The sequence below is a fragment of the Neolamprologus brichardi genome, chromosome 14, assembly GCF_056152115.1.
Source record: "Neolamprologus brichardi isolate AB-2024 chromosome 14, ASM5615211v1, whole genome shotgun sequence".
Taxonomy (NCBI): Eukaryota; Metazoa; Chordata; class Actinopteri; order Cichliformes; family Cichlidae; genus Neolamprologus; species Neolamprologus brichardi.
The window spans coordinates 10,659,103-10,674,837 of NC_142117.1; the positions used below are offsets into that span (position 1 = coordinate 10,659,103).

General features: G+C 42.0%; 1 protein-coding gene across 3 annotated transcripts in view; it reads right to left on the minus strand.

The window, feature by feature from the left end:
* Nucleotides 1–15,735, minus strand: part of lsamp (limbic system associated membrane protein) — a 468,508-nt gene that overhangs the window by 16,619 nt on the left and 436,154 nt on the right. For all 3 annotated transcript variants that reach the window (XM_087850805.1, XM_087850806.1, XM_087850804.1), the window contains one exon: nt 875–1,006. In XM_087850805.1, coding sequence (XP_087706931.1) covers nt 875–1,006 — 132 coding nt within the window. The remainder of the gene's footprint in view (nt 1–874; nt 1,007–15,735) is intronic.

Here is a 15,735-nt window from a genome sequence, read left to right on the forward strand (position 1 = left end):
ACGCTGCAAACGTCCAGGTGAACAGAATCAACTTTTTGCGACTTGTGAGTTGGGTGTTTGCCACATTTTGTAGATTCAGTGTAAGATTTTGCTCCAGTTTTAGCTCTCACAGCTCAAAAAACAGATTATTGTCAAACAGATTATCCAGGTCTCGATTAATCAGTGAACTTAATCGACTGAGTTCACATTTATCAAGTATATTAGCATTCATCATCCACACATAATCATTTTTCATCCCAATGGCCAAGAATGTGTCCCAAGTGGATTAATGCCCATTCTCCAGTCCAGGATAGGAAATGGTTTAATAAAACAATCTTTATCATTAAATTCAGGCACTCAGTGTTGGCTAAAGTGTGGTTTGGGCAAACAGCCATCCATGATTTATTCAGATCAAAGAGAATTCTGTAACTTCTCTTCGGGGGAGGTGTTGGTTTGTGATGGCTCATGAGCTCTTCATCAATCCTGAACAGCCGACGAGTGTATTAACACTTGTCAGGATATAAACCGTGGAAAGGACGTGATTACGTGGTCTTGTTTAGAAGTTTGAAGTATCCTTTAAATGATGATGTGTTATGTGAGAATTACCATGGCAATGACTTCTGCAATCAATGTTACCGAGCTTCTCTTTCTACCTGGACTCATCTTGAGAAGATTGAAGGGTGCTCCAAAACTTTCAACATACGTCCTTCACTCCATGTCATACTGTTACACTCTATATGCTTCTATCCATATGCCTATCCTCCAATCTTGACTTTTATAGGCTTTTATCCACCGAGTGTATCATCATATTAAATGCTTGACATTAAATGTGTCGAGGATATTGATCAGTGTTCAGTTTGGAATAAAGCACGCACTGCGCTCTGTATTTACTTACAGTTGACAATCACATTGACGTATTTGACATCGGGAGTGGCGACGTCGTTGCTGGCCTTACATTCATAGCGGCCTGCTTGGGTTCGCATGATGCCTATAATGTCCAGGTACTCTTCTCCGTCCAACGGCTCGGCTGCAGTGAGACAGAAAGACAAAAGAGGTGGAGGCATGAGTGAAGGAGGTACCAGGGAGAGGAACAAAGAGAGCAGGCAGAGCGGGAGGGTACACGAATTAAAGTGACAGAGAAACTGACTAAATGATGGATTTCTGCTGTATGATCAGTGGTAAAACAATGACTAATGAAGTGCCATTCAATTTTAAAAGGAACAGCTCAACATATTGTGGAAATTGATACTGCTGTTATTTCCGAAGCCAAAAGCCTAGCTTAGCAAAAAAGATGAAAACAGCAGAAAACAGCAAGTCTTAAGCTCAATAATTAACATGCCCTATTTTATTTGTGTTAAACCCGAGGTGTTCTCACCCGAGCGCATCAAATACGGCTGTTCTGTCAGATGCACAAGGCTTTCCTTGGCATTAGTGATGCATAAGCTGCATAGATGTGGGGTTTGTGTCCCATTTGGAAGCTCACCGTTCACTTATTCATTGCTTTTTACTTTTGCTTTGACTCCTTGGGAATGTTTGGGCAAAAAAATAATAATAAAATAAGATTGTGAGGTTTCAGGCAAGAAAAAGTACATGGTTAAATTTTGGAAAAGACACTATGCACGGACATGGTCAAGCTAGTGTGCAGGTTCATGTAGAGTTCAAGCAAGGGATTCCAACATTTGCTCAACAACAGCTGTTGCTGTAAAAATTGCCGTAAACAACTGACCCTTTTAGTGAGCCAGAGCACAAACCACTGCCATGATGTGCTTAAACTCTATAATGCTCAAAGCTTAAGTTAAAAATACAGTGGGGCAAAAAAGTATTTAGTCAGCCACCGATTGTGCAAGTTCCCCCACTTAAAATGATGACAGAGGTCAGTAATTTGCACCAGAGGTACACTTCAACTGTGAGAGACAGAATGTAAAAAAAAAAAAAAATCCATGAATTCACATGGTAGGATTTGTAAAGAATTTATTCGTAAATCAGGGTGGAAAATAAGTATTTGGTCAATAACAAAAATACAACTCAATACTTTGTAACATAACCTTTGTTGGCAATAACAGAGGTCAAACGTTTACTATAGGTCTTTACCAGGTTTGCACACACAGTAGCTGGTATTTTGGCCCATTCCTCCATGCAGATCTTCTCAAGAGCAGTGATGTTTTGGGGCTGTCGCCGAGCAACACGGACTTTCAACTCCCGCCACAGATTTTCTATGGGGTTGAGGTCTGGAGACTGGCTAGGCCACTCCAGGACTTTCAAATGCTTCTTACGGAGCCACTCCTTTGTTGCCCGGGCGGTGTGTTTTGGATCATTGTCATGTTGGAAGACCCAGCCTCGTTTCATCTTCAAAGTTCTCACTGATGGAAGGAGGTTTTGGCTCAAAATCTCACGATACTTGGCCCCATTCATTCTGTCCTTAACACGGATCAGTCGTCCTGTCCCCTTGGCAGAAAAACAGCCCCATAGCATGATGTTTCCACCCCCATGCTTCACAGTAGGTATGGTGTTCTTGGGATGCAACTCAGTATTCTTCTTCCTCCAAACGCGACGAGTTGAGTTTATACCAAAAAGTTCTACTTTGGTTTCATCTGACCACATGACATTCTCCCAATCCTCTGCTGTATCATCCATGTGCCCTCTGGCAAACTTCAGACGGGCCTGGACATGCACTGGCTTCAGCAGCGGAACACGTCTGGCACTGCGGGATTTGATTCCCTGCCGTTGTAGTGTGTTACTGATGGTGACCTTTGTTACTTTGGTCCCAGCTCTCTGCAGGTCATTCACCAGGTCCCCCCGTGTGGTTCTGGGATCTTTGTTCACCGTTCTCATGATCATTTTGACCCCACGGGATGAGATCTTGCGTGGAGCCCCAGATCGAGGGAGATTATCAGTGGTCTTGTATGTCTTCCATTTTCTGATGATTGCTCCCACAGTTGATTTTTTCACACCAAGCTGCTTGCCTATTGTAGATTCACTCTTCCCAGTCTGGTGCAGGTCTACAATTCTTTTCCTGGTGTCCTTCGAAAGCTCTTTGGTCTTGGCCATGGCGGAGTTTGGAGTCTGACTGGTTGAGGCTGTGGACAGGTGTCTTTTATACAGATGATGAGGTCAAACAGGTGCCATTCATACAGGTAACGAGTGGGGGACAGAAAAGCTTCTTACAGAAGACGTTACAGGTCTGTGAGAGCCAGGGATTTTCCTTGTTTGAGGTGACCAAATACTTATTTTCCACCCTGATTTACGAATAAATTCTTTACAAATCCCACCATGTGAATTCATGGATTTTTTTTTCACATTCTGTCTCTCACAGTTGAAGTGTACCTCTGGTGCAAATTACTGACCTCTGTCATCATTTTAAGTGGGGGAACTTGCACAATCGGTGGCTGACTAAATACTTTTTTGCCCCACTGTAAGTGTTATTTTCCAATTTACACTTAGTATCAAAACTTCAGCGACAGTTTGAGCTGTTAGTTAGAAAGTATCAAATTTGTCAAAGACAAAAGAAATCAGTTTAGACTTGAGAAAAAGAACCGCTGATGTTCATAAAGCAGGAGATGGATCCACAGTGTTGTCACAGAGTTTCCAAGTGTCAACTGAGGTGAGAAGTATCATGGAGAAATTCAAAGAAAGCCACGCAGAAGTAGGAAGCCAAAGATTTCAAAGACTGGAAGTGGGAATCTCATCAAAGTGGAAGGAATCATGAAGGAAGGAATATGTGAACATGTCAAGCAATCAGCAGCAAAACAGAGTCTGGGTGGTCACTTTGTCTTCCAACATGACTATGACGCAAAATATACGTCGCTGCCGGTGAAGAACTAAGTTTAGCTAACAATGGGACTCGTCTCCACAACATGCTCCTTACAAAATGGCAGTATTTGTCTCCCTGGGTACGAGAAGGGCCTCTTGAAAGTTGTGTTGCTGCTTTGAGGGGCTTTGCGCTGGACTTTTTCTTTGATGAGCTCAAAGAAGTGTGGGAAGTCTGCTTTCAGCCAAGAAACAGCCAGCTCAGATAGCCAAAAAGCTGCATGGAGCCACATGGCATTACACTTCAGTCACTTTACTGAATGTGTGACGCTCCTGTGTGCAGTTTATTTAAGCCGTTTTTTAATATACGCTCAGACTATATGATTTTTCCCCCATAGTTTACATAACAACCAACAAAACAGAATTCACCAGTGTTTTCATGATATATGATTTAATAAGATTACTGCCATTATTTTGCCGCCCACTCCACCACGCTTTGCATGGCCACGTTTAGAATGAAAGGCAAAATGGCCAATCTGACTCATATATTAAATATACTAGAAGCTTTGGAGCTTAAATATTATGAAATGTATGTATTTCTTTCCAACTTAGTCTTATTTCACATTTCAAGGTGATATGACATATATCTTCAAAGGTGACAGTCTGGTTGCAGTAAATTTGTTTATGTGAAGTGTTGTCCTCGTTCGTAGCTGCACTAATTAGCCACACTTGGGAAACGGAGAGCACTTTGAGGTAGTCTCTGCCCTTAGGCATTACTGATGTAGCACTCGGCTGTGAACACACACACACACACACTGCAACTCGAGAAAGAGAGACAAAGCCTTCTCATTTCCACACACCTGGTCAGTCACAAAGGTGTGCCTGTGGGATTTTTGGATTTGCAGGAATCCTGTATGGCGTCCCAATTGGACCAGTAAACAGGTATTTGTAGCCACACATCACACATGCACTGCACTCACAGCACACTGACACCATAAATTTGTTTGAGGCTCACTCAAGAAAAAGGCCTAAATAAATAAGGGACAATTTAAAATTATAGGATGCGTTCATGCTCATATTCCACAACAGAAGCAACAAAAAATAAACATTTAAATTCACAGTCGGCTCATGCTCAAAAATTCCAACGGACTTAGATGGACTGTACAGGTGAAAGTGCAGCTAATATTCAACAACTTCTTACGCTGACTTGAATTAGTTGCTTTGTCTGAAAGTTTCAATTAATGTAGGAATGGCATCTGCTAATGTCCGACAAAGTGTGTGAACAGAGTGCACAGAGACTACCAGGGAGATATCTGACTAATTGTTTAACGAGCAATCCGGCTAATTACCCATGTAAAGAACACAATGGCTCGGCATCTCATTAGGAAAGATCTGCTATGTCTTATTAGAGATCTATGGGTGGGGTCAGGAGGTAACAATGGCACATTCTTTGATGTGCTACCATGCTAACTGTGTTTCATCTTCAGTCATAGAGGTCGTGCTATCATTGTGTGTAATATCACAATTAATTCATGTGTTGCATGTGTGGCATCGGAACTAACTGGACTGATATGTGATAATTTGGGTCTGAACAAAAAACAAACAAAAATGACAAGTTTTACTTCAGTATCCATTCTACACATCTACACCTCGTGGTAAATAAAGTTTTAGGAAATTGCAGTAACTTCTTGAAAAAGCAGATGCACCAAAAGTTCAGATCTTGGTGAATTTCTTCTTCTTCAAAAAAGATGCAATTATCTGCATTGGAGAGGGACTCTCTGAGGACCAAGAGAAATATAATATCTACTACAACATCGACTGATACTTCACTTAATCTAAAAAAAAATGTGGGATGATGGAATCGTGGTGGTGGTGGAAATAAATTGCAGAGGGGAGATCTCAAGGGTGAGTGAGAAAATGCGCTGTTTGTAACAACAGTAAATGTCAGCGGTCTCAGCTGTGGGCGAGACCACGCTAAAGTTTGCAGCGAAGGGGCTTCAGGCTTTGTGAAACCCAGAACCGCTCACCCTGAGAAACCCTGAGAAAGTGTCAGGGACTCTGACACGGGAGGTTAGTCAAACAATGGGAGTTTTGCTTTTGACATCTCTGCCATAAATCTCAGAGAAAAACCCCAGGTAATGACTACTGCATAGAAATTAGTCGCATTATTTTATGCCTTCAGATATCTATAAACCAGTGTGCAGTCTCAATATTTGAAACTGAGAGAAAGCTAAATGATTAAATCAGCTGCTTAATGGAGATGGAGGTCAGCTGAGATTCAGTATTATCTGACGTTGATTGAAAGATCAGTGGGATCGTGATCAAAGTCTAAGCCACATCATATTCAGCCCTCCCTGGACGAACTGTCAGAGCAATGTTATTGGAGAGGTATGATTGAAAATCTGTTGCCATGGAAATTCTCTTGAAGCTCACTATCTTCTTCAGCACTTTGGTTTTCAGTACTGGGTGGGTGGGGGGGACCAGGTAAATGCAAAAGATCAAAGAAAAGAGACAGAAAGTGAAGAGAGGAGCAAATTTGAACAAGATGAGAGGAAGTAGCTAGACTAGTTAAACTGTAGAAATGAACTGTCACCAGTCTAACCTGGAGTGTATAAAGAGCAACTCAATCACTTTCATTAATGGAACGAGACGTATTGTGTAAAGAAACAATTAATTACATTTCACACATCTTTGTCTGCGCCCACAGGAGAATACATCCTGCACACTGAGCGAGCACGTCACGTGTTATCTATTTAATGAAGCGTAATGAAGATAGATTGGCTAATCTTGTCTAAGGGGAATTGATTTGAGTGTGTGTACAATCTCAGCGCATGTGTACATACACGTGCCCACGCTGCGTGCAGAGGCGTAATGTCTCTATGGTGAGTATGAAGCCTGCACGCATGAATTCAGGGGTGAACAGAGATTTCCTTGAAGGTTTTTCAGGGAGCACCGAGAGCGGGGACTGACTCAAAAAGTGTGCACATTAGAAAAGCCCCATGAAACCTGGCATTACACTATATTATATCATCACATTTCTATGCTAATCTGGATAGTAGAGAGTGAGTGGGTGTCAGATAGGAAAGGAATACATTAAGTAAGGCAAGGTCATGCCGTGAATGTATTTTGAATACTTGCTTTTCCTAAATGAAGCATTTTCTCCTGCAGTATACACAAGGATGACACTGATGTTATGGTTTACTTTGTGTGCTAGCACGCTCACATTTCTAAAAATTACCATTAAAGACTGATCACAGTTGAGGCTAATGGGAATTTGGTCATAAACCAGACAGGGGATCTAAAATGTAATCGTTCGCTGTGCATCACAAATGTCTATCATCAACCTGATCTTTCCACTGTTTACTGTTATATTGAAACATTTAGCATCAGAGCTAAGCTATGCATGGCTAGAAGGATCACTTGTACTGTATATTCACATATATCACCCTTTTCAATGTTCAGAAGTTATTGTTATACTAATTCTTCTGTGTGTAATTGCTGAAAGTACTTATATCAACATTTGATAAATGTTGTATTATCTGACTAACCCAAAACATGAGTTATAGCTAGCTATAGCTAATAATGCCATCAGCTTCACTGACAGCCAGTAAAAGTTACTTCACAGCCGAGAATGTTTCCAACCTATAGCAATATACTTGCTTCTTGATAACTCCCGAGATAAAAACTAAAACAGGAAAATTCTGAACTAGTTTTAGATTTTGAAAGCAAACACAGACAATTTACTAATTTATTATAAAAAACAAGCTAATAATTTGTATATCTACTTCCACAAATAAGAATAACAAGACAGACTAAATGTTTGCCTTACCAATTATTAGCTTTAACAGAGCACAATGACAGTTGGCAATAATTGTCATTAAATCTCCGGTAAATTAGGATTTACCAACTAACTGTAAGCTTTCAGCTGCTACGCTGCAAATGGCAATTATGTAAATGTGAGGCCTTCAGATTTCATGAAACACTTTAATATTGATGTTCTGCTGGAAAAAATACTTTAATATCTCATAGCTGTTGGCTATTTTGCACAATTTAGATAAGTAAACATTTTAGCCTCTTTTGAAATATAGCATGCGTGTTGATATATTTAAATAAATAACGTTTTGTTGACCTCAGTTTCCAGTTTCCAGACAGCAATTATTATATAGAGCCTCCTTATATAGAGGAGTAACTGGTAAAAACTTGTTTGAACCTCTTGGATGAAATGTGAGCTGTCAACATGCCAAGGTCTATTGCTCACTACAACCTTCAGACAAAAAATGGACACTAATGACTGTTAAACCATAATAGAGAAAAAAATTAATTTTTTACATGTACAAGATAAAGTACATGACGCCTGAAGCTTTCTAATTACTGAAACATTAATTAAATGCAAAAAATGTCCTGTTTCCAACTGTCGAAGGGCAGGCGGCAGGATAGGAATTGTTGCATTTATTGATTTTGAAAACACCAAAATGTTTTACTTAACTAAAATAAAACTAAAAACTAGGCTTGTAAAATTTTTCTACAAAGTCCATCCATCCATCCATCAGTCTGAGTTAAGGTCAGAGGAGCAGCAGTCGAAGCAAAGACAACTAGTCTGGTCACCTTCTCTAGCTTTTCTGGGGGAACACCAAGGCATTCCCAAGCTAGCTGAGATATATCCTCCTCCCAATAGGAGACGCCTGAAACACCTCACCCAGGAGGCATCCTAATCGGATCTCCAAACTACAACTGGTTCTAAGCCCACTCCAAGCCCCCCCAAAATGACTCACATTACAAGAAAAGAAGGCAGTTGCTTCCTTGAGCAAAGGCCACAACATCACTATATTACCAGCTGATATGGGAAGGTGCACCGTGGTCCTAAACACAACGGATTACCACACAAAGATCACTACTCTCCTCAGTGACAACAATACCTACGAAGCCTTAAAGCGAGACCCCACAAGCAGCTACGAAAAGAAAGTTATAGCTTGCCTTCAAGACCTTGAAAGGGACAAAATCATTGACCGCCTTACATAGGACCGCCTTTACCCAGAGGATGCCATACCCTGCATTTACAGACTTCCTAAGATCCACAAGGAAGGTGTCCCACTCAGACCCATTGTCAGTAGCATAAACTCAGCCACTTACAACATCTCGAAACACCTTGCTACCGTCCTAGCACCTCTTGTGGGGAACACCCCACATCACATCAAGAACTCCACCGACTTCACCGACAAGGTCCAGAAACTTACCCTGGATCCAGATGAAACCATGGTGTCCTTTGATGTAGTCTCTCTCTTCACTTGCATACCCACCACGGAGGCAGTGGAGACTGTCAGAAAACGACTACAAGAAGACAGCTCCTTGGAAGACAGGACTAACTTCATACCCAATCAGATTTGCACACTGTTAGACCTCTGCCTCACCGCTACATATTTCAAATACAACAAAGGCTTCTACAGACAAAAACATGGCTGTGCCATGGGCTCCCCCGTGTCACCTATTGTAGCCAACCTTTACATGGAGGAAGTGGAAAGAAAGTATCTTGGCTCTTTTAAAGGGAGAGTACCCAGCCACTGGTACAGATATGTAGACGACACCTGGGTCAAAATCAAAAGACAAGAAGTGGAATCCTTCACTGCGCACATTAACGCTAGGATAAAAACATCAGGTTCACCAGGGAAGACACAAAGGACGACTGTTTGCCTTTCCTGGACTGCGCTGTGCACATTGAAGAGAATGGCAACCTCAACATCGAAGTTTACCGGAAGCCCACACACACGGACCAGTACCTCCTGTTTGACTCCCATCACCCTCTGGAACACAAACCTGGAGTAATTAGGACCCTACACCACCGGGCAGAACATGTTCCCTCTAAGCCTGAAGGGAAAAAGAAGGAACACACACATGTAAAGGAAGCACTTAAAACATGCGGTTATCCTAATTGAGCGTTTATAAAATCAGCAAAGATGCACAGAAAAGAAGATCAGACACCAGCGAGGGAGGATAAGAAAGACAGACGCAACAACATTGTCATCCCCTATGTAGCCGGTGTATCAGAGAAACTCATGAGAGTTTTCTCCAAGCACGACATCCCGGTGCATTTCAGACCCAGCAACACACTCAGACAGAAACTGGTTCACCCGAAAGACATAACTCCTAAACACAAACTTAACAATGTGGTGTATGCTGTACAGTGCAGCGAGGAATGCCCAGACCTCTACATTGGAGAGACCAAACAGCCAATTCACAAGCGCATGGCACAACACAGAAGAGCCACCTCCACGGGACAAGACTCAGCAGTCCATCTGCATGTTAAGGATAAAGGACACTCTTTTGAGGATGCCAACGTTCATATTTTGGACAGAGAGGACAGATGGTTTGAAAGAGGAGTGAAAGAAGCCATCTATGTCCACTGTGAGCGACCATCTTTGAACAGAGGCGGTGGTTTACGACACCGACTGTCTGCCATCTATAATCCAGTTTTGAGATCCCTTCCCAGATGCCTTAATGCCCACTCACATCCTGGGCGATCTGACCTCAGGAAATCACAGGATAGGGTGGGGCCAGGTTTCACAATGAGCTCACCCAAAACCCTGGCTGATTGTGACGCACACCCGCTTTCACACCTTGGCTCATGTGATTAGGTAGAGGGTCATCAGGGGGTCCTTTGTCCCTCTTTGGGGGGAAACTCCCACTGGGTTTAAATCTGGGACTCTCCACCATTTGACCTTAGAACTGATGAAGCTTCTCGGATGAGAAGTGAAACGTCTTCAAGCAACTCAAAGAAGTCCAGACGCTTTTCTTTTCAAGCTCCTTAGACTACCTGATTGTTTCTTAGCCTAATAGCAGAGAGGTGTATGATGAATGCTGGTTACTTTATAATTTAGCGATGCAGATTATTGATAGCCAGGGCATTTGAAGACCTGCTTCCTCCAGTGTGTGTGTGTGTGTGTGTGTGTGTGTGTGTGTGTGAGATAGACACTGCCAAAAGTGATGGTGGACTATTAATCACAGCCCACTCTTTTGCAGGCACAGTTATTTATAACTTATAATGCTGCATTATCACTTTCTGACCAAACCTACCAGAACCCAGGACCACTACAAACATCACCAGGTTGCCCATGGTGACGACTACATGACTAAAAATGGAGCGAAACCTGGTTTATGTTTCAACTAAGTTGTGCTTTTGGGGGGGATTTGAATCTGTTAATACTGTAGTAGAGTATTTAGCATGTTGGGGAGAAAACTGGTATAGTGCGGAACAAATTACATCTTGTGCACTTGCAACAACAATTAGTGTACTCAGAACAGTTACAAGTGACTCCAAAAGATACCCTTTTCCCTCTTTTCTCTCTATGGCTGCTGACCAGCTAGCAAGGGATTTACAAAAAGATCTCTGTGATTTGAACTAAATCCTTCCACTGAAAGGAACTTCATCGACAGGCGGCTCGTTTTCAAGTGACAACCAGCTGGTTTTCATCTCAAGATCTACTAAAAGCTCTCGCAGCTGTTAGTTTCAAAGTGGATGCATGTGCAGTCACAAAGAGATTGCACAAATGTGACCAGCATATGCGGTGGAGTAAGGCTTTGCTTTAATGTTTTGTCACCACACATGCAGACAAATAGCATACATTTTTTAATCTCATGCTGTCTGTGACAGTTAAGTCAAAGATGGGGACATGTTTGCCACAGACAAAACACAGCTTTCCAGGAAGTGAACTTTACACCGAATGTGAGGCACAGTGGTAAAAATGTAATGAGATGGAGCTCCGATACTCCCTCAAAGACTAAGCAATGAATTCAACAACAAATTGAGCATCATCAAATGGTGCTTTGAGATAACGTCAGACCATCTGTCTGACAGCTGAAAGTTAACCCAGAAATGTATCTTTCCAAAGAATAATGACCCCAACCACACCAGCACACAAACACAATGGCTCAAAGAGAAGAAATGTAGGTTTATTGAGTGGCCCAGTTAAAAAAAGCCCACGTGTGAATCAAACTCGGATGTTGCGCAGGGAGACGAAACAGACGGCACACGCGAGAGAAACCACAAATATTTTGCAGCTGAAGGAATTTTTCACAAAAGCCTTTCATAAAACTGCTGTCAGAGTCTGATGGATGACAATTTTAGAACGCCCGCAAAAATGTGTTTCTGCTGAAGGGTTAATCCCAGCATCTGAGGTTAAGGTCGAACTTATGCATGTATATGTTATATCTATACATTCTTTTATAAACCCAGGATACGCTTAGGTTTCTTTTTTTATTTCTTCAAATGGCTGTGAAAATCCCCTGAGAGTGAAGGCTTTTTTGGCAGCACAAACGCTGAAACTACATCTTGTGTTTTTGTACCAAGCTCACACATATAACCACGCATGTGTGCCTCCCCTTGCACCTGTAATATCTCTGAATACAGGTCAGAGTTGATCCCCTGCCTGAAATGCCTTTGCTGCAAGTCTATTGATTACCTTTCCTTAGTGAGAGTGTTTCTTTCAAACTTTTCTCCCGGTGCACTTGGAGTGGGGGCATTTGGTGTGCCGGTAGCCTTGAGCTGCTCTAACAATAGAATGCTCGATGAGAAACACGGAGGGAATAGGTGGTGGATTGTTCTCTATATGCACAACAGATCAATGAACATCACTGGGAAGCAGCTATTATTTTTCCAGTGAAAATGCTAAGTGTCATGATTTGTTCCTGTTTTCTTATTATTATTAAGACATATTGGATTTTAGGAGCTACTGCTGCTCTTAGGGAGAAACTATTTCCTGATCAAAGGGAATTCTATACCATGACGGCTAAAATCTAAACCTAAAATTAAATTACCTTTGCTGATGTGCTTGGTGACTGGAAACTGCTTCTTTGATAAGCACTGTTTCAGGGAGAAATTGGAAAGTAATACCTCTGCCGTGTGAATTTGGACTGCAGCGGACGTAACCCCCCTCAAAGATGCACGAAAAGAACAGGATACTGTAAATGGAAAGCGTGAAATGATGGAGAATTACAGGAAGCATCTGCGAATGATTAAGTTATACAGTAAGCTGCATTACAGCTGCCCGCAGTTGAGAAGTGATGCCCTAAATGAAGCACGCGAGCCAGCTCGTCTCCCCTGCCGTCATCGTTTTAAAGCATGTGAAATTTGGTGGAAAACTCGACTGGAAAGTGAAGAAAAAGCCTGTGTCCCAGGTGTGTAAAGCATTCAGTGTATGTGCTCATAGCTGAGCGCATCAGCTGAATGCAGATCAGTTACTGATTTCTTTAATAACAAAATTGAAAGCTGGTCTTTAAGCTGGTATTTAACTACTTCTCGGACACTGAGCTCAAATTGTTTTTCTGCCATTCTCTAATTTGCGATGCAGCCATTCTGAAAAGACAATGCACATAATTACCCACATTTTACTGTCGAGAGCCCCTGCGGCTTCTGGGACATGCAACAGCGGGCTTTCTGGGAGCAAGTTGGGACGAGTTGAGCAGCTTGGAAGAAGTGCACTTCAGCAAATGCGTGCCGGATACTGATTTGCATTGTGCTGGCAATTTTAAGTTTGCACGAACAACTTGAGGTTTTCCATATCAATTAAAGCACTTTGCAGGGGTGAGGGACTGCTTAGGGATGGACACAACCGGAAAACATTGCGCACCCCCCCCACCCTACCTTTTCAAGTAAGGGATGGGAGAGGAAGCAGGGGAAGAAGGAGAGTGGCAGTGGGGTAGCGAGGAGGATGTGGACGAGAGATGTGAATCGCACAGCGGCGAGCAAACTTCTGCTGGATTGCGCTCATTTGCATGTCCTCATGCATCATTCATCGGCGTCGCTTCGCCACGGCGCGAAACATTACATTTATTTTGCAAATGCTAATTTATGTTAAGCAGCTGATTTGAGAAACTTCAGAGTCAAGTAGCATAAAAGACCCCGCGACATTTATTTTCTTTTGTCTGCACGAGCGCGACAGCACGGACGCCCGTGCCAGTGTATGCGTACCTACCCATGATCACCCCTTTAACTCTGTGTGTGAGAGTGTGTGCGTGCATTTGAGCGTGTGTGCGATTGTGTTTGAACAGTTGGTCCTGGCTTTATCTGACACAGCCACATGGCAGCTATCTATCTGTCGGGAGTCGCTGTGATTTAAATGATGGGTCAGAACATAATTACTGAATAACTATTCACATCAACAGATTTCTCGCAGCGGAGATAATGAAAACACGAGCGTCTCAGAAAGTAAACGAGTTTTTTATGACAGTGTGTTGCCAAAAACAAATGCCTGATGAAATGCAAATATCTTTCCATTGGGCACAATGCTGCGATCTTCTTAAAAGTTCCAATGCATATGATTTCTGTGTGTCTGACATTGTCTTCCAATGACAAATGCCCTTTAATGTCAATGAAGATCTTACACTTTTCCTACAGCATAAAAATTCTTGTTTTTTTTTTAAGCGAAAGCTCCAATGTCTCTCTCTCTCTATAAATATAGATATATATATTGAGTCTTTGAGTGACTTCTTGTATTAATGTGCGGTGCTTTGTCAGCTGAATTCTAATGTCCTATTGTTCTTGGCAGCAAGAAGCCCTACGGTAAATGAGCGATAGCTCATCGGCAGTCTGAGGACAAAAGGAGAACTTCCACTTCTGTTCACAGCCGTTTGCCACCACTGCTGCTGGCAGTGCAGGAATAACACAGGAGTTGGAGCCAAAAACAAGACGGCTGTTTATTTGCCGCTTCTTGAGCCGAAGAAATGACACGCACAGCGAAGCGACGCTGCCGTCTGTTTTTCTGAACGTTGTTGTTCCTCTTTCTGTCCCATTTTCCTTCTTCTTGTTTGTTTGAGGGAGTGCTGGGGTTGCTCTCAGTGTGGCATCACACCGTATAACACTGTGTGCTGTTTGCTGTCTTGTCCCATTCAAGTGTGGGGCCTTAGAAGGAGATTAATTGTTGATAAAGCAGAATAGGGTTTAAGCGATTGAATTCCCATGAAGGAGAGTTGGGTTGTCTGGCTTTTCTTAAACACAGCTGATAAACGGATCTAGCCTATTGTTGTGGGGAAGCTTCTCATTACTGTCTGGATTGATTCAATAGGCTTGCATTTGCCATGGGGAAGAGAGGCTTTGTGTTACACAGGGAGAGCGAGGAGAGCAAGGTCAGAGTGTCTCTGCCCACGTGGTTTCGCGTACGCCGATAAAACTGAAACAGAAAATAAGTGCGATCTGCTGGTTTAATGGGGAATATCCAGTAGCAGCCGTCTTTAACAATATGAAACATGATGTAGTGGTCCTGCGATTTTGTAGCACTGAACATATTTCTGTACCACCTATGCGAGGATATGATTTGTCATTACAGAGTTAGTTCCCTCATGAGCTTGTTTTCAGGGGGCATTTTGTTATATGTTATTTGTACAAGCTGGAATGGTTTTTGTAGTCTTTGAGTATTATGCAAAATTATTTACATGAAGTAATGGTATATATTATGAAGTGATCACCAGCTAGTATTCTGTCTATCTGTCTGTCAGTCATAATTAGCCTAGTTTTTCTAACCAAACATATGTTATTAAGGCTCTTATAAGAGCTCATTAGTGCCTCTTTACTCATTAACTGATGCTTATTACAAGAACATTCATTAAAACGCGTGAAAGGTATGAAAACACTTTTAAAGCACTGTGACTTTATCCTCATTAACAATCCAACAACAAAGTTATTGCAATTTAATTCTTGCAATAATACTTATTAACACAATGTCCTACTGAAGCAAGGCTTCGCTTCCCACACGCAGATGAAAAACGTGAAAGATAAAAACTATCTTTAGCCATGCTGATGTTCAAGTAGAATATCAGTACAGCTGTGCCTGTTCTATGTAAATTTAGATCCAGACATGTTCTTTTTTCCAGAAGGAAAAACTTGCACTACTGTTGTGAAGAACATAAATCATATCATGATACGCCTATTATAAGGGTAAGTGCTTAAATGTTATTAAGAGCTTCAGTAACATCATTTAGCCTTTGCTATCACATAAAATGGTTAAATCTCTCACAGGTGGC